Genomic DNA, 24178 nt, shown 5'->3' with positions numbered 1-24178 from the left:
TTCTGTTTCCTATAACAATTATCACTAAAAATATCAATTTACTTTCTGAACAACAACGAAATAATTGTTATTTCTCTCTGAACTGAGGGAAAATAAAAACCATCTTCTCTCCCTATTATCAATTACTGGTAGAATGGAGATACTGTTACCAAATTTGAGATTTCAGTGTTCAAAGTGAGATACATGCGTAACCCCTGTGTGCCTCAGAACCCATTTCCAGTCATGTCTGGCTGAAGTAGATGGCAATCACTGCTCTGGCTGGGCACCTGGAGATGAAGAATGTACCAATGAAGCGTGGAGGAATGTGAGCAAAGAGCATGCTTTATTCAGCCTCCATGACTGCTATTGAGTTTTCTGCAGGTAATTGTCAAAAGAAAAGCTTCAGGAAGGAACGTGAAAGAGGAAAATGAAGTAGTTCTGCTTGTGTATTTGGAGAGCTCATCAGAAATGCATGGAGCAGCACAGATGTTTGGAATAGTTCATGTTTGAAAGTAAAGCAGAGACTGGTAGTGACTGTGGTTTAATCAGATGCAAGAGCTGATATTTTGGTAATGTAAGATAAACTGTCCAGTAAGACTGGGAAGGTGAGGCTGGTTTCAAACTCTGGAAGTTAAACAGAAGGCAGTCTTCAATCTGCAGCCAGTGGTCATGGCTGTTTCCTACCTGAGTGAGATGGAGATCCCGAAGGAGAAATTATCCAAGAAAATGTAGCTAAAGAGTCTATTTGAGTGCATGTATACTGAATAAGGTTCAGTGACAAAAGTAGCGGTGGGGATTTTGCAATCATAAGGAATGATAGAGAAATCTTCAAGAATACAAAAAAAAAAAAAAAAAAAAAAAAAAAAAAAAAAAAGGAACTTCTGTGTATTTTGTGATTTATTGAAAGCTGTGCAGGTGAACAGTTAAACACACCTTTTAATACATGGAACTGTTAACGCTCTTAGTCCATGCTGAGTAGTGAGGATTTTTCCCCCAGTGTTTGAGTAGTAAATTTTATTACAGAATGTAGATCAATAGTGCTGCTGTGTACCTGTTCATAAAGTTGACTGTTCTAAGACACAGGAGTTTAAACAGACCCATCTAGAAGTAGGAACAACTTTTTGAGCCTCCAGTTCTCTTACCTAAAACAAATGTTAAGAACTGTTTTCTTGTTTTATGGCATTGTTCAAGGTGACTGTTGTATACTGTAACATCTGAATGTGAGAGTGGTGAGGTCCTGGAACAGGCTGCCCAGGGAGGTTGTGGATGCCCTGTCCTTGGAGGTGTGGGGCCCTGGGCAACCTGATCTAGTAAATCTGGAAGTTTGGTGGCCCTGCCAGTCAGGGGAGTTGGAACTTCATGATCCTTGAGGTCCCTTCCAACCCGGGTCATTCTGTGATTCTGTGATTATGTGATCTGATTTAGTAGCCTAAATACATGACAGGTGGTTTATGTGCTTTATCAGGAGCTACACCTGTGGCTGGTGGCCCAGTGAGGCTCTGGGGGGAAGATCTGTGTGAGGGACCTTGGTTAACAAAGGGAGTTGGTGGAGGTTTGCTCTGGGTACTTAACACACATCTGGGTACTTAACACACATCGGTTCTGTTAAGTACATTGGATGAGGTTCCTTCAATTTTTCTCCATGCTGTAAAAAATGATATGTCTACTAACGACTTCAGTTCAATCTTGGAATAAGTGTGTAGTATAAGATACATCCATGAGAAGCTTTGTCTTTTAATATTACACCTATTGGTGATTTACGGAGATCAAAGAAACTTTATGAGTTTGGGAGTTTGATCAGATCAGTTATTTCTGGGAGTTAAGATCTGCAGTAAATATCCATTTAGGCTCTCAGAACTGTCTTGCTGTTCTCAGTGTCCTCTTCTTGGCTTTCCTCATGACAGTGTGTACAGGTGGAACTTGCCTTTCAGAAGAAACCTACTTTCCAAATAAAGAAATAATTGCTGGATGCAGAGATTTTCACAGCCAGTTACTTTCCATAGTAAATCAAAGTTTTAAGTCAAATCTCTCTGTAGGCGTCCAATTTTTCTCTCAATTCACTTCAGTGTAAATCAAAATCTGTGTTATTTTCAGCAGAAAAGAATGCTTGATTACTGTAATAGTAAGGATTTTTAAAAGGATACATGGTACGTCTGTTCCTTATGGCAGTGCTGTAGTTAAGGTTGTGATTCCTCCTCTAAGCACCTATTTACGGGCACACACACGCTGTTGATACAGATCTGTCTGCTGTCCGGGAAGAGCCAGACACAGGCATATGAGAGCTGCTTTTTTGTAATTGCTTGGATAAATGACAGTGAGTCTGGTCCCAGACTGACTGTGTTTATAGTTCTCAATAAGAAAGATACAAAGCTAAAAGTGTTTTTGCCAGTTAGTGTCTGTTTAACTTAGCTTTTGGTTAGCAGTTTTGGATGTGTCACATCCTAATTTTGAAAGTTATGGTCAGGCTGTGGGCAGGTGAGCTGGTTGTGGCTGCACCCCAGGCTGGGCAGGAGGGTGGCAGAAGGAATCTCTGCAGTACAGGGTGGAACTGGTAGAAGGAAAATGGGATATGCTTAAAGTGGAGAGGCTTGGGTGTGAGCTGACATAGGGAGATTCTGGGAGTGAGAGCGAGGACATGAGGCTAGGAAGAAAAATTTCCACAAGGCTTTAGCTACTGCTGTGCACAGGGGACATAATCCAGGAGGACTTCAAAAGCTAGTCTGCCGAGGGGAAGTCCAAATAAGTGTCCTGAAAACTGTAGAGGGCAAGGGGAAGTTTTTTTTACCGACTCTATCAATGGAAACACATAGGGGACTGAAGGTTGCTAATGCGTAGGACCCATGGAGTGCTATATGAATGATGCTTCTCTTTTAACTACATAGATGTGTTTGCCCAAATAACACAACACAATGTAGAAACTTTTGCTATGGTTCTTAGTGGAGGTGTATCTACTAATATGTAGGGTACTATTTCAGTCTCTTCTTGGATACTTACTGTATGTTTGCTTGAAAGCTGGCATGGAAGATTGTCCCAAATGCTGCATTAACAAAATAACATTTAGGGTGACCTCTTAGTACGTCTGCAGTTCAGAGTTGTATTTTTTCATGAACTCTGAATTTAAACTTACAGATTCTAGTCCAGTGCGATATAAATACTTAAATAGGTTTCTGTTATCACCTGTGTCCCTCATTTTGAAATGAGAAACCCATGACAAGGATCTATGAAACAGGGTGTAACACCTTTTTTTAAGGGGAAACAACTGTAATGTTCTGATTTTCCTTTCTGTTTATTTTTTGCAAACTGCATTTAACCTTATAATTGAAATGAATATATGAATATTTATTTTTAGTCTTTGTTTCTTGTACTTGGTTGTACATACAGAGCTTCATCTGAAGCTACTAAACAGAAATGCAAGCATAACTAATGACATTTTTCATAATGTTCAGGTTATCATTTACAGTGGGCTTATAAGCAACTTTTTCTATATGGAATATATTTTATTTTGAGTTGTTGTTTGCGTTCATAATGCAGTTCTAGGCAGGTTCAAGATGCTGGTTAACCTTTGAAATGTATTATTTGCCTACTACTTAGCAGAGATGGATGGGGAAGAAGTACACATTAAAGCCTCTTAAAACACAGGATCATCAGTCTTCAAGTAGTTCAGCTTCATGCAGTGCTCTTCTCTCCAGGATGCACAAAGGCATAGCTACAGCTCAAGGAAGCCTGATGCATTCAGCCTCCTGCTTTTGCAGACTCTCAGTGGAAATGTCAGTTGGACATTACCAAGTGTCTCTGCCATTCTTTAATATCTCTTCAATAATTTAATATATTGTCTGTCTCTGTGTGCTGAACTCAAAACCTAGCACCTGTTTTTCTTACTCAATGGCTCTGACTTTAGAATCTGTGTTTGATTCCTTCTGCTCACGTTAATTATTTTTGGTTTGATCACACAAGTAATTAAATCCATAAGCTTCTAATAAGCAGCATAGGTGTAAAAAGGTGTAGATCGTCTTACTGGTGGTCCTTGAATTACCCTGATCTAATTTGAAAGTACAGCATTCCCAACCTTGACATTAAAGTTGTGTTTGGTGAATAATGCATATACTTTTTGGAAAGTCAAAAATAAAACCAATTGTTATCATTAGAGCTTTGTGTAACTCTCTGATGTCAGCCATTCATGGCATGCCATGAATAAATTCCTGTGATAAAATGTTTTAAGATGTATTGGTAGTTCATCAAAGTACACATGCCATAATTGTGTCTATTGTTTTTGCAAGTGAGACTTGGTGAGCTGTCTCATGGCTTCAGCTGAATTTTTAGTGACCAGTCCAGAAAGAACTGACTGGCAGCTGTCTTTATGTCCAAGCTCATGTGCCTTCCAAACAGATATTGCCTGTGATAGTTTCTGTAGCTTCTATACATATAGCAAAGTTAAGATATAAAACTGACTGTTATTACAGAAAAGCATACAATGAGTGATGAAAATGATTTCAGACAGCAAATAAAAAGGCTTTATTTCACTTGCAGAAGCATATATTTCCACTTCAACTTTGGTAACAGCCGTAATTTCAAAATGGGATATTGTCATTATTACAAGAAACAAAACTATTAGATTAATGAGATTTTATCTTATTTAATACCTAGGATGAAGATCGAACAGAGGAGGACAACAGCAGAGTTGAGCCTGTTGGACATGCAGACACTGGCTTGGAGAACAATACCAATTTTTCCCTTGAGTAAGTTACTGGCAGAACACTGTGTTTTAATGATGAGTTTTGAGGCTGATCATAGACTTGCAAAAACCTCAGGAGCTGCTCTTAAGAAAACGGGGCAGCCTTTTTTAGGTCATGTATGGTTTTGTTTTTAAACAATTTATTTCACACACTTTTTTAAGGCAGTTTTTAAGAAGCTTAAAAAATCCTCTGTCAAGGATAAACATTGGATCCTTAGTGTTTCTAAGTACTCATCCTAAGTGCTGATTTTCTGCCTCAAAGAAGACACTTATTTGATGGAACTCTGAAAACTTGATGGAAGGAATTGGGTCAGTGGTAGTGCAAATAAATTAATGGACAGGAACTTCAGGGGGGAAAATCTTATTACCTGTTAACTGTTCACAGTCTGGTTGGAAGGCATGTAGGGTCACAGGAGTTGCATAGTCAAATGGTGACATCTATTAAACAATACCTGCTGAGTTTACTCCATTCCATTTAAAGAATCTCCTGTAATTTCAGAAACTGCTTGCTCAATAGAATTTGTGGAACTTCTACTTTTTGGTGCTACTTTTAATTAACTCATCGGCCTTGCATCATACATGGCCTTTCTTTTCTGTTTTGATATCATACTTCCTTGTAAGTTTGTTTGAAGTTCTTGGCACAAACTTATGAGAAAATCTGTGAGAAGCAGAATTGAAACAGTATCTCTAAAGAAGGGGCCATTTCTTTTCATTTTACAGAGCTTAAGATTTGAATTTGGAATGTAATTCTGGAAGAAAAACAGCAGAATTAAAATGAGTGCATAGGCATTAAATGTGTGTATTAGAAAATAAGGAAAGATACTGGCTCAAGCAGTAGATCAAGTTAAATAGTGCAGTCTGGCTGTGAGAACTGGACTTTAATTTAGGCTGTTCTGCTTAGGACAGCTCCAGGGGGATCACATAAATTTTGTTTACTTCTTTCAGTTTTTTATTTTTATTTTTTAAACTATAATAGGAAAGTCAGAAAGAAGGTTGAATATAGGGGGGCATAAGTACACCAGCAGTAGTAGATGTCTTTTAGAAGGTATTCAGGGAAGGTAGACAGGGAGACATTGGTTGATTCTTGTAGGCTGCTTTGCATGAAAGCTACTGAAAATGTAGCCTTACTGTACAGTGAGAAAAAAACAACCCAAATTAGCTGATACATAAACTAAGACAGGAAACATTGCCAAGTGCTGTAATATGATCAATCCTAAAATGCTTGGCCAAAGCTGAAGAATAATACTTTTTTTTTGGCTGCTGTCTCTCAGCTCTCCCACAGCTTCAATACTTTCTAGGGCTAAACAATGCTAACAGAGACAGATAATTTCCATTGTCTCATTTAAAAAAACGGCTAAAACCAGATACAAAACATAGTGTAAAACAAGCATAAATCTTACCTTAAAATTTTAAAAAAATAATGAAAGATGTGGAAAAAATTTGAAACACACTGGGTTACAGAATTTTGGTTGATTTCCTAACAGTGTGTGATCTGGTTATTCTCAGAGCACAAAGTTTTTGTGGTGCGCCACCGTATGATCAAGAGCCCATTGAAGGAAACACAAAATCTTTTACTGCTATCACAGGGCATTGGTCTTGATCTTTGCTCCATTTCTTGATTAAATTTGATTTGTATGCTTAAGAGAAACAAGCTTCTCAAAGATGTGTGTATGCATTATACACATATATATTTACATTGCCAGGAAACGTGGAAAAGGTATGTAATGCTAGAGAGAGGCATAAATCACAAATTTAGATTATGGCTTTCAATCAGATCTGACACGTCCAGATTTATGGAGAGGTTTGGCCTTCGTGCATTATTTTCTCATCTGGGTATTTATAACTCTTCAGGATCTACGGGCTGTGCTTCACCTTTCCAGCTGTGTGCATGTTTCAAAATCATCAGTAGGTTTAGTCCAAATTTATTTCCAGAATCTTTGCAGATATTTTTTCTGAACTTGTGCTTTCCTCTTTCATTTATACCTTTGGCTGGTAGAAGGTAAAACTGAAAACAAAATGGATGGTTGCTTCAGGAGCACATGTGGTTTTTTGGGAGTGTTATAGATACATCTTAAAGGGGAAAGTTTTATACTGCAGAGTGATAGATACAGGAAGCTTTCAATAAAAGAAATGGCAACACAATAAAGCTAGTAAATTAGTTGTAAAAGCAGAAGAATTTAAAGAGTTATAAATTTAACAATCCTTGTTTAATTAAGGAGTAGTTTTGTTAAGACAAATATTAATGCTTGGAGTTGGGACTCCCTAAAATAAACAAACAAAGCATGCTACATGCTACTGTTATGATCAGACTTAGGTTTTTGAGGGAAAATTGTTTGTGACACTTAAGATATTTCTGTTTGGCAGTGCAAACAGCTAAATCTCACTTTTTAATAAGGAAGAAATAGAACAACATGCATGTGATGATTATGCTTATTTTGATACAGCAAGGTATCAGTTGCTTTGATATTCACTTGTTTTATTAATGAAACTATTTTTGATGATTGATTTCCTTTCATGCCATCAGATTACTGTTCAGGTATGTTGCATTCAATGATGCTTTCATCACCATGACGTAATTTTTGGAATGTTTTTGTTTTTCTGTGTATGTTTGTGTGGGGTTTTTTGGTTCATTCACGGTACATGTTCATATTCCCTCATTCATCATTGTCTCACAGTGATATGGTAAAGCTCGTAGAAGTCTCCAACGACGGTGGGCCTTTGGGAATCCATGTAGTGCCTTTCAGTGCCCGAGGTGGAAGGTAACGTATCGTGTAGGATTTTAATTGAATCATAACTTGATGTTTTGTCTTAGTTATGTTAATTCTTGTATTGTGTGCCTTTGGTTTATGTGGAATATTGAATGTTTCTTAAAAGGAATCCTCACTGATTAAGAAAGGAAAAAATGTAAGTTTACTGCCTGTATCCTATAATGTAAATGCTCTTCTTAAAATAAGTTGGAATTGCAGGATTGTAATGTGATCCTACAGTAAACTGAGGTATTAGGATGTTTCCCTTCAGGCCCTTAAAAATTATAATCTGCTCCTTTAGTTCAGGTGGATATTTAGGCAGCATTTCCCCATTGACTCTTTATAGCCACATGTTCTGAAATATCAGTTCTAAACCAGAGGCTTCTTGCATCTGCAGTTGATAAGAGTGGAAGAACAAAACAATCATTATTCTTTTGATATTTGGTGCTGTCCCATCTGTTGGAGTTAAAGATACATAGCAAAAAAAGTTGAAACGTTATGTTTGTGAAGAAGATTAATGTGTTTTGATTGACTCAGAAGCTGGAATTACTACAGCTGGGACAGTTTTATAAAAAATGCAAAGAAAATCGTCTACTTTAAAAAAATAATTGAGGGGATTATAATAGTAAACAGTATGCAGCACCTCTAATGCTTACTTTGGTAGAGATTTAGTATTTAGGGTCTTTAATCAAAACACTAACAGTCTGAGAAAAATAGCTTTACTGTCATAGTAATTAGTGTAAAAAAAAAAAAAAAAAAAAAAAAAAGCTTTTATGTATGTTGAAAAAAAATGTCACCGATGGCAGCAAATTTTATTTTGTTGCAGAATCAGCAGTGCTCTGACCTACCTTGACTGTTTCTTTCTCCCTGCAGCTGTCTCCTGCTTCCTCCTTCATTTGGGGACAGGGGTATCTGCTGCTATAGAGAGCTGTGTTTACTCTGAGCAGAAAAAACTGGTGGGTAGAGACACTTGTGTCCATGGCTTCAGAGAGTGGGAGATCAGCCAGAGTTGGAGAGGACCTCACTGCTTACAGAGCACTTTTCCCATGCTTTCCATGTAATTGTGGATTTGGAGGAAGAGCCAATGCTCTTATGCCTACTTACTGCTTGCTCCAGCACACGGCTGTCCCTTCCTTGACTGCAAAGCACTGCTATGTGCTACACTGAGCAAACTTATTTGGGCAAGAGATCTGCTCAATAAAAACATAAATATACAAAACTAAAGTCAATAAAGACCTTAAACAGTGTTCACAAAGAAAAAATCTGATGTATCGTGCAGCTTAGTGTATAGCCTATTCCGTTTGCCAACCATGTTTTTCATTTATTTGATGTTCAGTTGCAGTTATCCTGTACTTTCAATTCTTTTCTTCCTGTTCCTTCCATTGCATTTTAAAAATGTTATTTAAATAAGCAGTGATAAACTTATAAAGTGTACAAGCATATTGATTTTCCCCTTTCTCATATGCAGTCCGCAGGGGCCTTCTCCCACCAAAAAGAAAGTAAACGTAGAAAAAAGAATGTGTCACATCTGTGCTCTTTCCTTATTTTGAGAAAACATTTGGCTCTTTTGTAGAAGGCTTGGATTTGGAGTAAAATCTGTCTTCTGTATTGACTTTTGAACTTGAACAAAATTTGTGAGGCCTTCTTCTGTATCTGTTTAGATGCTACTGATTATTTGTACTGGAAAAAAAATGAGGTTTTATTTCTTAATGAAAAATTAAACTCTCTCAGTTATTCTCTGGAAAAAGTACTGTTGATTTATACAGACATGATCATACTTTCATTTGCTTATTATCTGTTTTTACCTCTACAAATCCATCTGTCCTTTATTGGCCTTTTTTATCATATGCTTTAGGTAACAGTTTGTTCACCTTGTCAAAAGGGAGGAGGGGTATACATATTCATCACCTTATGGCTTGAAATTTGTTGAGATAAAAGTTTTGTTTACCAAATCTGCTTGCACATTTTTTAAATGGTACAGATGAGATGGAAAGCGTAATAGGAGGCATGAAAATGAATGCAGAGAGAAAGAGAAAGTAGTGAACACTAAACTATTTAGGTAAAGAGAACAGAGAGGAAAAGTATGAGAAAAATGAGAGAAAAGCATAAAGGGAAAGAGTTCTCATTCTCAGTCTGTGCAAAACTACAGAAGAAAATAGGTGATCAGTGAGAAAGCACTCAGGTTTTGCAAGCTTAATAATAATTATATCCTAATTTACCATTAGATTGCCTTTTCTACTTTTAAGAATCTTTGAAATATTCTCAGGATCCATACAGTTGCTGAACGTTTGCCATATCTTTCTCTGAAAGGAGGTTCAGCTGACACAAGGCATATATGAAATAACAACAGAAATCTCTGTGAATAACAGTGGGGAAAGCTCTGTAGTCCCAAGACTACTGTAAAGTCTATGTTATTAAAATAGAATAGAAAAGGATTTGGATATTCACTTGAAAATCCTAGGAAAGCACTACCGTTAATAAGTATCAGACGTTATTTTGGTGCAGAGCACTGATTCTTTGAGGCTTTGCCTGCTGTCCTTGCTATCAAAACATGCCAGGGAATCCAAAATAAACCATACTTCTGAAACCTGGCAGCTAGAAATACTTAGGGCACTTAGGATATATAACCTAAAAACACAGATTAAGAATGTTAAGGAAGTCTGAGAAGGATGGGAAAAATAGGAGGGTGAATTTTCTTGTCGGTTTAAATCACGAAGTTAACAAATTTTATTAAACAGGGAAAAACAAAATCTATTAAAAAACTGATACATACAAAATCCCTATACTAGAAAATTGTTACACATTCTTCTGTTCTGTAGTTCTCTTATTTTCATGCTTTTAGTAGAAGTGCCATTTATTTTCTAGAGCTTATGAATGAGTTTGTATTTCACTGTAAAACTTTGGTTCTTCTCAAGACACAAAGAAAAGTCACATCTTATGGCTATTGTGTACACTGAGATCCCTTCATACCACCTTCAAGGTGTCTTTCTAACAATCCTATTGTATTTGATCATCTAGTCAGTATGTATTAACTTCTTCTGCATTTCCAGCCTTTTAAGTCTCAAAAGTAGCCATTGGGAAAAGATTCCTGTGGAGTAAATGTAAATTCCTTCACTCTTTTAGCTGAATTCAAGGCTTTCTTTGTGTGATCTCATCCTTTTAAAAGTTACATAAACTTAATTTGAAGAAGTATTCAAGCTGAGATGTTGAGGAGTGGTTGCCAAAGATTGGAAATTGATTCCGGAGTTCAGGCATGAAAGCTGATAAAGTTATTTTAGTGCCCTGCAGTAGCTCAGTGACGTAAATGTTGTGCAAAGTTTATGTGCAATTTAGCATTGATCAGCCATGATAATTTAACTTGAACAAACAAGCTGGTTTGCTGACTCAGACCTTCTGCTCTTAGGAAATTTGCACCATACTGGTGTTCCCGAAGTGCATCTCAGAGGTCTCTCAGTGTTGCGTGGTTTGTGGGAAGCTGCAACACAACTGCTTTTAAATCAATCATTATTTTTGTCCCTTAATTGAGTTTTTGCCTTTTCATGCTGGTGACTTTACATAGACATCTAAATAGGTTATTTTCTGTTCTGTCTGATTTTATTATATTAGTTAGTTTGTAGGTAATAGGTAAATAACTTCAGCATGTACATGCAATGGGCATTGATGGCTGAATCGTCTTCTGGATGTTCAAAATCATATTTTTATTACTCTCATGTATCTACACTGTCAGATTTTATTATGACAAATTATCATCATTTCCATACAGCTGGGTGGCTTGTGGGGAGTTCACAGTTTCAAAGAACTACTCAGAAAAACTCAGGCAATTTAGATGCCAATAAAACACTTGCTGCTTATTTCTAGTTTTATCATTGGTTGTAATTTGTATTTAGAATCAAAATGTTAACTCATGTAGCTGAGTTTATTTTAATTGTATAATTAGAGTAATGAACCTTGTGGAAATACAGTGGTGCAAATGCTAATATAATCTAAGCTGTTTACATTCCCAATTATGTATTTAAAACAAATACTAAGATAGATCTCTGTACTTTGATACTGTTTCCGTTCTGTTCCCAGATCAGTTAATGCTGGCATCAAATTGCACAGCTACCAAATTTTCACTTAGAATTGTTGTTCCTGTAGGGTTGCAGCCTTGCTATGTATTTGCAGAGTACAGATATTCATACATTTAACTCCACAACTTACATTGCAGAACATATTTACTGACTTTAACTGAAAAGATTAAGCAAATACAAATGCGTGCATATATTTTATGCATTGCATACATTGTTGTGTTCAAACATATGTAAGTATTTATATATATCTATACTGATTGCAGTATTTTAGACTAGATTATTTACAGCATTTCAAAATTTGTATGCTTTCCTAACATAGGAAGGATAATATTGAAACTGCAGTAGAGCTACTTCTCAACTTATTGGAGTTAATGCTGGTAGCATGTGGCAGGGAAAATATCTAATTAGTTATGTTTACCATATCAGATCCACTCCATTTATCTGCACTCTCTGCAATAGAAAACATGAGTTCCTGTTATGCCTTTTTTAGAGTAAAATTCAAACATCAGACAATAATATGCTGAAAAATAATGTACAAAATTTTGCTACTAAAATTTTCAGGTGTGTATATTTTTTACAAGTTCTAAGACAATTTACTCTCTGAAACCATGTACATAAATCATTTACACAATAATGTCTGAAAGGAACTTTGTTCCATATATCTCTTAAAAAAATAAATAAATGAGAAGTTAGGCATTGTGAAGATCCTGGTTTCAAATTTGAGGTAGGCCTCCATCCAGCCTTGGGTCTGTTCTCAGTATCCTCAGCTTTATGTGCCTGAGTTAGGCTAGCTGTAACATTTGCTAGAAAGAAAATCCCACGTGAGCACCATATGTTGCATCTGAGATGTGCAGTCTTGCATTAGGAGAACTCATAGCCTTTGTTTAATGAGATTATTTGCAATTTTGACTGGTAGCTTACTTATGTGTTACGTTACCATTGGTTAAAGATTAGTATGATTTCTACTAGATTCAAGGATGGAGGTAGGTGAATTTAATTTAACAAATGAGAAGCCATGCATAAAGATGTGTCTTGCATTAATAATTTATTAATATTACTTCAGAATGCAAATTAGTAGAAAGTTATTTTTCTAGTAAAATGCTATGCAAAAGCCATTAATAGGCCAATTGCCTTGTATTCGTAAGTACATGCAGATGTTGCAATGAAGTAATCATAGCATTTTACATAGCAAATAATCACCACAATGTTAACTTTGAGTATTGTAGTTTATGTAAATAGATGTTCATGTTAATATCTTGAGATTTATGATCTATAGCCATAAAAGGGTCTTTTGCAGTTACTATATATGCTGTCGTGTAACCATTACGTGCACTTCCAAATTATGAATTCTGTGGGCATTGTGGTGGGCATACCCACGTGGAACTGTTGTTGGGCATGAAGTGAGAGGAAAGGAAGAGCAAAGGAAGAGCAGACACAGCCCTTCCCTCTCCTCCCTCAAATATCACTGTGCTTTTCTCTCAAATGTAATCTTCTCACTTTTGATATTTGATTGCTCTTCCCCTGTTAGAGTTACATCTCCAGTAACTTCACACTGTGGGCTCTACTCACATTGTCTACTCAAAGAAATTCAACAGTTTACATGCGAAAACTTAGCAAATTTGTTTTCTGAACATTAGTTTGAAATATATCAAAGCTGAAATTCTGATAAAACAAATGTAGTGAAGTCATACATGTGTTTGTCTTTTGCTTAGAGAAATGGAAATATTTTTATCATTAACATCCATAAATATTATGGTAGTTCTTTCTGAAACTAAATGCATAATTCTTTAAATTTTGTTTTCTAGAATTAATGGTGACAAAAATAGCCTGAGATTGTACTCAAGGCTTATAGGAATGAATGGAAGTAAAGAGGGACAAATATTTAAAATTTTTCTTCTGTGCTTTGCTTCCTTTGATAATTCCTCAACAAATCAACAAATTTTAGCACAATCACTACAGCACAACATGATCATTAAGCTACTGTTTGATTGCTATGGACTAAGATTTTTTTATTTCATGCACACTGTTACAAACTATTTGTGGGAATGGGAGACAGTGAATACCTAAAACCATCTCAACAATACTCCTCAGATCAAATCCAAAAAATGAAGTGTTTCATTATCTAGGTGACTACTAGCTAGGTTTTTGCTTTGGAAATCACTTTTTATTTTTATTTTTATTTTTATTTTTATTTTTATTTTTATTTTTATTTTTATTTTTATTTTATTTCTTTATTTTTAGGCGAGATGCAGGGTTGTTGGAAGGAATCTGCAAAACCAGAGCATATCTAGGTGGAGTGGAGAAGGATAGCACTGGGACTAGATACACACCAGTATCTATTTTGTTTTCCAAACATTTCCTGAAATGCTTGGATTCTATAGGAGCGATACTTTACCTGGATAGAATGGATCTGGTCGTTGTGTTTGCTGTAGTTACTGCAAAGGAACAGATTGCTAATTGTGACAGCTGAGCTGAAGCCAAGCCCTATCACAGCATTGGTGATTGCACCCAAGCGGTCCATTGGGAACCAGATGGGGGTGGTGAAGTTTTGCTGCTGATGGGAACTGCAGGTTGAAGATTAGGCATGCATTATGGTAGATTTTTGTAAAATACACCATATTATCTGAAGACAGAATAGTACCAGCTAAATGTTAGTGTCTAACTCAGGCTTAGTTTGATGATTTGTGTTGTCAAAATGATTTATGTTGTTTTCCTCAGAGTCTGTTTACATGTACAGATCCTTTCAGCAACATGCCTTAATGTCTCTAGAAGGTTCCAAAGTGGAAATACTAAAAAATTGTTTCTCTTACTCCTTCATCTGGCTTGTACAAGAGAAAGCATGACTGTTCCGTAAAATAAATGTCTTGCATATGTTGGTTGTATCTTGAGAAATGAAGAATTTAAAGTGGAAGACAAAGTTAAAGCTATTTTTTCTATTCTGACCCATTTGATGAAGTGCTCAAGTGCACATCTAACTTTTGAATCATAAGGAGTCCATTTAATCATCACTGACTACTCATTTTCTTTGAGGTACGTGTGAACCCGCAGTACTATGTTTATTGCAAGTTTTGTTCTAAAAGGCATGTGATCTTGCATTTCCTGTCATGCAGCTAAGGGTTACCTTGGATGCTGTGAATTTGACCCTCTAACACAGCCTTTGTGATTTCACTATGAGGCTGATATTTAAAAGAAAGAAAAAAATAAACAAACCACAATTCAGTGTTGATGCAAGAATCATCCTGAAGATTTAATTCTTCTTCAAAACAAAAGTTCATGTATTGAAATATCACTGACTTTTCAGACAGCCCTACAAATACTTCAGAAATTCCCTCTTCAGGATCCATTTCATTATTTCAGGCTGAACATTTATTTGTATTTTCTCTCTCTGAATGTCAGCAAGATGACACAGTACATAAGCACTAAGGCAGAGGTGGTCAACTCATTGCACAGAAGCTATCAAATGGTAATTGTTTCCAGTTATTACTGATCCAGTTCATCTAAGATAATACAGTGAATTAAAAGTGACATTTGCGTTTTTATTTTTAGTTTCCACTTTGCTGTTGTGCAAGAAATGTTAATGCTTACAATAAATGCATGAGAAGACCCCATATTTCACTTTCACAGGAGCAGTAATGAATGGCTGTTATACCCTCTGCTAATTCAGAAATTCAAATTTTAAGTTGAACTTGTTCAGCTTCAGTTAGCCATTAGAAAAGATGTGCATGGAACTTCTTGGTGCCAAGTTCTTCTTTTCAGATATCTATGCCTTTTGCAAGAATTGCTCTGATGTCATCATACTCACTGCTCTCTTTATACTCTTGAATGACATGCTGGTTTCACCTAGGGTCTTTGTTTCATGGATAATAATTCAGGTAATGCTTGTAAATTATTTGAAAAGTTGGTATCCTTCTCTCAGGTGAAGGTGTTTTAAAATTTAGTTTCTGTAATGAATATGATAAAATACTAAGTCAGTATGATGCTGTATACTGCAAACTGCTGGAACTGTAATCACATGTAATCTTAATATTCCAGAACCCTGGGGCTACTAGTAAAGCGGCTGGAGAAAGGAGGAAAAGCTGAACAAGAAAATCTTTTTTGTGAGAATGATTGTATCGTCAGGATTAATGATGGAGACCTTCGGAATAGGAGATTTGAACAGTAAGTTTATTTACTGCATGATGCATCTTGTTATTTAATTGTTAGCACTGCACCATGCAGTAGTTTGGGGCAATATAGTATTTAAGAAATAATGATCTAACCTTTATTTGGACCAACATAGCTGTAGTATAAAATTTCAAGATAATTCTTGTCATTAAAATATACACAGTCCCCATTTGATTCTTTTTGCTGTGGTTTTGAATGTTACAGACTTTACCCTTTTGTAGTGATAAACTGTTTATCATAAAGTTGCCATGTGATTTTTGCTTTTACATCATGTTCACTATATACAGAGAACATGGAGGCTGAATTTTTTAGCATCTTAAAAATAATCATAGTTTTATGTGTGGAAACTAAAGGGACTGTATAGACAAACTTTCTGGAGAAGTTTAAGACATGATAAATTTTTTGCATGGTGGAAGTCTGAAGCTGGTAGAATCCTGACATGGTGAATGAGAAAGTCTTTAAACTCTGAAATCAGTTTGTATGTCACACACAGGTAATTAAAGGAGAAAGCTGAAAAGAGATATGCAGAAATATCTGATTTTAAAGATGACAATATTGTTCTAAAACTTTATATATGTTGAGAGCTAGAAGAATATCATTTAGGCTGATTGCCCTGTACTTTAGTATTCACTTGAAATACTTTCTTCATGCCTTTGTCCTTTATTGGAACATGACCCCTTTACCACACGGTGAAAAGCACCTTGTCTCCACATGCTCAAAGATTCTGAATCAAAATTTAAGCCTGAGGAGACTTTTTGATTTTGTGTGTTTCACATCGTGACCTAATGCCCAATGTCTGTTTATGACCTACTCTTTGTGTAAAGTGTAATTTTCATTCCAATAATTCTGTCGTCAGTGCGATTACTGTATCTGAAGAAATGATTGTTGAGGTTCAAAGCAAAACAGTACATTGTAATCCTGCCATAGAACAATCTGCCTTTCAAGATTGTGGTTAATATTTTTGCTTTTCTAAGTATTTGGTATGTTAGTTTTTAAGCATATTTAACCATTGTGTTACCCTAAGGCAGTAAACCTTAGCAGAAGGCAGACAAAGAAAACTAATGAACAGATTCAGGTTTTATACTTCTGCTATAGCCTGATTTTCTGCTATGTGTCTGTCAACTCATGTTGCTTAATTAACATCAGTAATTATGCTTATAATGTCTTGTAGTCTGCCAGCCCTAATTTGCTAATTTTCTGTTCATTTTGAAACCTAGAGCACAGCATATGTTTCGCCAAGCCATGCGTACGCCATTCATTTGGTTCCATGTGGTCCCTGCAGCAAATAAAGAACAGTATGAGCAATTGTCCCAAAGCGAGAAGAACATGTACTACTCCAATCGGTTCAGCCCTGATTCCCAATATAATGACAGCAAAAATATTCACAATTCTGGACTTCACACATTACAAAGAATGTCTAGAGCGGGTAACCAGTCTGATCAGACTGAATCCTACTCACAGCTACCTCATAGTGTGAATTCATCAGGGAAACCACCACCGGGCCTGGTACCGTCACCTCAGAAAGTTCTCACCTCCACTGCAAACAGCGGGTATAACACCAAAAAGATAGGGAAGAGGCTCAGTATACAACTAAGAAAAGGTAAGGCACCCGTGCATTTCTCATATACTGTGAGATATAAGGGTATAGTGTGTGTCCTTGTGTCCAGTGCCGTTATATTAGGCTGTTTGCAGTAGGATAGGAATGGCAATGGATTTATTTCTGAAACACAGATGCTACTCACGTTCTCAAACCAAATGGTTGTGTTGTCCCCAGCAGCAGTCTTTCCTTGCATTCAGTGTGTGCAACATATTTACAGAAGATCATTTCTGAAAGGGCTTTGACATTGTTTCCTGTCTGTTAACTAAGAAAGAGAAATTCCATGGGTTTTACAGCTTCTGTTGGCCAAGACCCAGGGAGTGAAGAACTATTTAACTAATAAAAGTAAATGAGCTAAAGTAGCCTATATTTTGTAATTTCTGTATATTTTCTGTATACTTTGTGTTTTCTGTGTTTGCTGTGTACTTCTGAACTTTATGGTTAGCATGACTTTTCAAATTGTGGTTTTACTGTTAGATTTCAAAAGTCTATTGAATTGAGTTAGTAATATGGACTTTCTCATTTCTAGCTAGCATGTTTTCTTTTAAATCCACTGGGATGTGAAAGTTGTTGTTTAAACTGTAGAGATGAAATGTGATATTTCCTATCTGGTGTAATTTGAATAAGGGCGAGAGACTGTTTAAGAGCAGAGAAGAAAGTGGTGCATGCTTATCTTGACATCTGTCTTGTATGTATATACTACATGTAGATGCAATGGTACACCCATGGAATTTTTATCATATGTTAAATGCCCTTAGTGAGAAAGTTTGGTATTTTTATAGAGTTACCATCTAGATGCTTTCAAGATTGTTTAAATTGCAGTAAAATGGCATTTAGATGTAAGTATTTCTTAGTTCCTGATAAATGATTTTTAAAGGATTATGCATTCTGTAGGCTCCATGACATTAGAATGAGCATGTTTAGGGTAGGTATAATTTTGTCTCTAGGAACAAGAACAGTATTTACACTTTGCAACAAAAAGTTTACCTGTGTGACAACATTCTTCATGAACTTTGTTTTCCCCTTAGGAAATTGTATTTTCCTAGTGTTGATAATGTTTTATTATTATTTTAGTAGAAAGAAATCAAAGACAATGCATTGAATGGTAGAGATTTTAGTTTCACAGGTGCCAGGCTACTTGTCACATTATCATAATGCTTTCTTTTCTATGAACTTCATGTGAACCACCAGATTGAGTCTTTCTGGTTGCTGAATTTTAAGCTCCACAAACTTAGATGACATAAGGTTGAGTTGACAGTTTGCTTCTGTTGTTGATGCTCCTTCAAGAAATACTTGAGGCCATCAGCTCAAGTCAGCCTGCTTGGAAAAGCATTCTCCTATTAGATGTGTAAGGAATTGCTGTGCTTACAAGTAAGCTCTCAGTCACTGCAGACTTTTACCTATATTTTTTTTTTTGTGTGTGTCCATTGGAAGGCTATAGAAAGGTCATCTGGACATTGTATAAAATAACTCCTAGCCAGGAGTGTAAATGCAGTTTCCAAATAATTTAAAAGCATATACAAATGAACATGGAATACTGAAAAACAATATTTGCATAAAACATGTGACAAAAGTGATAAGAGATTGTAATTTCTATTTATTGTGCATACTTTGACTGTGATACAAGTCTGCATTTTGATCCTCTTTCACTAGATAATATTAATCAATAACTACTCCCCCAAGTTCTTTAATAGCTTTGCTAGCACCACTATTTTAGATGGTTCTGGAGAGATGTAGATGCATGGTACCTGCTGATGGAAAGTGATCTACAAGATACTTTAACATTTAGTTCACATCAGAAATAATTAGAAGTCTCTTCCACTAATAAAAGCTTTAAAATCCGTATCTGAAATATATTTCAGGTATTTGCAAGGAATGTTTGCTCTTACTGCTCCTTATATGAGAATAATACGTTTGAAGAAATGACACCTAGCTCAGATTGTGGAGAGACAGACAGAAAATATTCAGTGTTCTGCTTTTTTTATGCATGGTGATATTAAAAAAATTAAATATCTATTTATAAAGAAGGATACCTTTATATCACTGCTGTCTTTCACATGTTAGGATCCACTGTGAGAAGAATTAACAACGTGAGTGTAAATATGCACTGCAGGGTCTCCCTTTTTGGCTTTTATTTGATCACTCTGTGAACATAAATGTGGAATAACAATCAAAGTGAAACACTTAAGTATACCCAAGTAGTTTGTTACAAATACAAGTACAACAAGGATGTTGATCGTTTCTGATCGTTTCTAATGAAAGATGTTGTAATAACACAAGATTTATGGAAACTTAACAAATGTGCTTTCTTTCTGGCTAACAGACACCAATTATCATCATTAAATTAAAAAAAAATGTGCACTGAGATATACAAGCTTCATCTTGAAATTCACTTTTTATTTAACTTGGGTATTCCAGTTAATGATGTAGTACATGCGAATTGACTCCTTTATAATACAAAGAGAGCTTTATCACAGTTGTGTTTCAATATATTGCATGAGCTATATTGTATAAAATGGTGCAGTAAGATAGCCCTACAGTATGTGCTTCTGTAATTATGATTTCTTAATATTTATTGCTGTTTTGGCATTTTAAAATAACCTGAACTTTCATAGGATTTAGCAGTTTAATAAAGTCAGAAGAGAAGGTCAGTCATATGTTTCAGTCAATGCAGAATGTTTGTTGGCTTTTCTAAATGAAAATGGATATCTGTTTATCTTTCCTTAAAGGTCAGGGCCTGAACTTTTAGCATATAGATGTAGGGTTTATTACTGATATTTGAATGCTATTAAGGGTGTATTACAATCTGGCTTAATAGTTCACACAAATTAAGATAGCACAAGAGATGACAGCCATCCTGTTTATATATATTTTGGTGTAAAATCATAGTAAGTACAAATAAGTAAAGAAGTTCTTAATAGCTAATATATAGAGAAAATGCAATTACTGATATAACACCAGCAATATAAGAAGTGGCAGGACAAATTTTGATCTCACATACAAACAGTATGTGACATACATGCAGTTCTGGTTATTTATTTACTTATTTATTTATATTTAGGGTTTTTTGTTTGTTTGTTTGTTTTTTGTTTTTGTTTGTTTTTTGCCTGCAAAGAGAAAGAAATTTAGACCAGCATTTATAAGTAATAAATAATCTATCATTCAACAAATGATTCTAAGGCTCAAGTCTCTGAGCACTTGTGGCATTTAACCTGATGCTCACTAAAGCATTCAAAGTATTGCTTTTCAGTTGGACGTTGTATTAATCAGATTTCACGTATACTGTTTTTTTACATCACTGTTCTGAGAAAAACCTGAAGTACTCAATCTCTGAATTAGCTTCCTCAAATTTGATTGCCCTTAAATATGGTAATACTCACTGTGTTGGATCATATCTATCTATAACTACATTTTTGTCTGACTAAACTGATAATATCATTCTTTAGGTAAAATGTCAAACCTGAGCTCTTGTTTTCAAAGTTGATTCTTTTCTATGTTGAACAGGGAGGAACCTGATGAGGTTTAACAGGAGCAAGTGCACCTGGGGAGGAATAACTGCATGCATCATTACAGGTTAGGGGATGACCTGCTGGAGATAGCCCTTGTGGCTAAGAAAGCCAATGGTATCCCAGAGTTCATTATAAAAAGCATGGCCAGCAAGTTGAGGAAGGTGATCGTCCCCTCTACTCTGCCCTGCCCTGGTGAGGCACCATATAGAATACCGTGTCCAGTTCTGGGCTGCCCAGTTTAAAAAAGATTTCCTAGAAAGAGTCCAGCAGATCAACACAGATGATAAATGGCCTGGAGCATCTTTTGTATGAGGAAAGGCTGAGTAACCTGTGTCTGTTCAGCCTGGGGAAAAGATGACTGAGAGAGTCATCTTTTAATGTTTATAAATATCAAAAGGGAGGTGGGAAGCAAATGGAAAAAGCCAGGCTCTTCTTGGGGGTATACAGTGATAGGACAAGGAGTAATTACCTAAAATCTGAACAGAGGAAGTTCCATATGAACATGCAGAAGAACTTTCTTACAGTAAGGATGACAGAGCACAGGGACAGGTTGCCCATAGAGGTTGTGGAGTCATCTTCTATGTAGATATCCAAGACCTGTTGGACACCTACCTGTGTGACCTATTGTAGTGTACCTGCTTTAGCAGGGGGCTTGGAAGGAAAGTCAAGAGATCACGAAGTCCAACCTCCCTGCTAAAGTAATTCTAGTTCCATCAAAGATTATTGTTTTCTCTTTGAAGTATTCTATGAAACTGGGCTTCTGCCCATATCTCCCTGCTTCCAGAGTGCAGCTTAACTGCCAGCCATAGCTCAAAGAGTATTTATCTCTTGCAAAATATTATAGATTCAAGAGAAATAAGAAATAGAAGTAAAGAACAAACTTACAGCCAGAAAGCTGTAGGAATTGCCGGGTCAGTCACAGAAAGGGCCTTGTAGCCATGTTCTAGGAGATGCTTAGGCCTGAAGGAGGCACTTCATGCACAACAGAGAAAAACGTGTGAGTTTTATACGTGAGGAGGATTACAAGACTTCTTGCTCTTCAGTTTCCACTTGGAACCGCATTTGCTTGTTCCCCCTTCTGTGATTGTAAAAGTTGCCTCTTGTTGCAGCTTGACACTGCAAGACCTGCCAGGTGCTTGGGCTCTGCACAGCATAGCACTGCTGCACTCAGCCTTGAAACACCCCTCTTTTTAAAAAAAAAGAAATCTAATTAGAGACACAAATGAGTTGTTATGGATAGCTTCTAAGTATGCTCAATTAGAATATAAAAAAGATATTAAGATATATAAAATATAAGGATATTAAGATATTGAATGCATCCAGAGGGCAACAAAACTGGTCACAGGGCTGGAAGGCATGTTCTCTGAGCAGGGGCTGAGGTTATGTGGCTGTCCAGTGTGGAGAAAAGGAAGCCAAGAGATGACCTCACTGCTCTCTGCAGCTTTCCGAGTAGATGAAGCAGAGAGAGGTGCTGGGCTCTGCTCCTGGGAACTGATGGCAGGATGGGAACAGCACAAAGATGTATTAGGGCAGTTTAGACTGGGTTCAGGAAAAAAATTATTTACCTTGAGGGTGGTCAAACACTGGAACAGGCTTCCTGGAGAGGTGGGTGACTGATGCCCTGCGCCTGTCAGTGTTCAAGAAGCATTTGGATGGTGCCCTTAAAAATACATTTAACTTGGCTAGCAATGAAGTGGTCAGGCCATTGGACTTGATGATCTTTGTATGTCCTTTCTAAACAAACTGTTCTAAAATTACAGCATATTTGCTGTGGAGTAAAGCACGTGTATAGAAAATCACTTGTTTTACTTGTGTTAAGTGGTTTATACAGTGCAGCATAAAACATGGAATCCTAAACTAAACTTGACTATTAAGTTACCCTGCATTATGGATCTGAACTGGACAGATTTACATGCATTTTTCATCATATTCTCTTGTTTTCCCACATGTTTTTTTCAGCCAGATTTTGAACTGACATTTAAATTTTTTATTTAAAATTTCTTTTGAAATGATTGAAATGTTTTCTTAGAAGCGGACTGATTTTAGATTTTCTTTTGAGATGCAGTAGTGGCATTTGTCACTTCTGAGACATAGTAGATTCCTCAATTGTTTAAGTGACCTTGAGAAGTAAGATTCAGAAGTGAAGCAAATAACTTTTCGCATTTACTGGCCACTGAAGAAGAATAATCTGCATCAAGTTTCACCTTTCCACTTTTCCTTTCTTCTGATCATTGTTTACTGGGAGACAAGAAAGAGAGAAAGAAAGAAAGAGAGAAAGAAAGAAAGAGAGAAAGAGAGAAAGAAAGAAAGAGAGAAAGAGAGAAAGAGAGAAAGAGAGAGAAAGAGAGAAGAGAGAAAGAGAGAAAGAGAGAAAGAGAGAAAGAAAGAAAGAGAGAAAGAAAGAAAGAAAGAAAGAAAGAAGAAGAAGGAAGGAGGAAGGAAGGAAGGAAGAGGAAGGAAGGAAGGAAGGAAGGAGGAAGGAAGGAAGGAAGGAAGGAAGGAAGGAAGGAAGAAGAGGAGGGAGGAGGGAGGGAGGAGGGAGGGAGGAGGGAGGAGGGAGGGAGGGAGGAGGGAAGGAAGGAAGGAAGGAAGGAAGGAAGGAAGGAAGGAAGGAAGGAAGGAAGGAAGGAAGGAAGGAAGGAAGGAAGGAAGGAAGGAAGGAAGGAGGAAGGAAGGAAGGAAGGAAGGAAGGAAGGAAGGAAGGAAGGAAGGAAGGAAGGAAGGAAGGAAGGAAGGAAGGGAGAAAGAAAAAAAAGAAAGCAAGGGGGAAGGAAAGAAGGGAAGAAGAAAATAAGGAAAAAATGTTCATTCTAAACCGTGCAACTGCATAAAAATGGGCATGCAATTATTTGTATTGTTTGGGTGTGTGGCTACAGTAATTTTATAGACAGCTAAGAGACAGACTTATTAACAGTCATTTGCATGCACAATTATGCTGATATTCTGAAAATATGGAGCTTAGAGTAGGGGCAGTAAAACAACCTTTCAGGAAGCATCTAGGCTGGTCTTGGTTAGATTATTGAAGACCCTAATGATGAGAAGAGCATCTTTTGTGTTCAGTTCTTGCATGAGGTTCAGTCCTTAACAAAATCTACTTTGTAAAGTAAAATAATAGGATAATTAATTATTTTTGAAATCATCCATCCACTCACAGATCTCAAGGAACAGTCCATGGTGAAAAAGCAGGAATTGAAATGTTTGGAAAGAGCATTTACTGTGATTATTGCCATTAATTCTCAGCCCTTCTAGTTATTTTGTTGTACTGTTATCTCTCTCCTTATAGTTGATAATTTCAAAATCCAATGCTTTCTTTAAGTGGGTATGTTTTATTTTTTAATTCAGTAGTTTAAACTACTTTGTGTCACAAACTGCTAATATGA

The 24178-nt window shown here is 36.4% G+C and overlaps 1 protein-coding gene across 1 annotated transcript in view; it reads left to right on the top strand.

Annotated features, from left to right (window-relative positions):
- Window positions 1-24178, top strand: part of PARD3 (par-3 family cell polarity regulator) — a 411266-nt gene that overhangs the window by 204565 nt on the left and 182523 nt on the right. The window contains exons 6-9 of the mRNA XM_072328130.1: window positions 4624-4715; window positions 7387-7470; window positions 15561-15686; window positions 16910-17292. Of these exons, the coding sequence (XP_072184231.1) occupies window positions 4624-4715; window positions 7387-7470; window positions 15561-15686; window positions 16910-17292 (685 nt within the window). The remainder of the gene's footprint in view (window positions 1-4623; window positions 4716-7386; window positions 7471-15560; window positions 15687-16909; window positions 17293-24178) is intronic.

Source organism: Excalfactoria chinensis, chromosome 2 (genome assembly GCF_039878825.1).
Source record: "Excalfactoria chinensis isolate bCotChi1 chromosome 2, bCotChi1.hap2, whole genome shotgun sequence".
Classification (NCBI taxonomy): Eukaryota; Metazoa; Chordata; class Aves; order Galliformes; family Phasianidae; genus Excalfactoria; species Excalfactoria chinensis.
The sequence above is the reverse complement of the archived record's forward strand: the minus strand, read 5'-3'. Positions and strand labels throughout refer to the sequence as shown.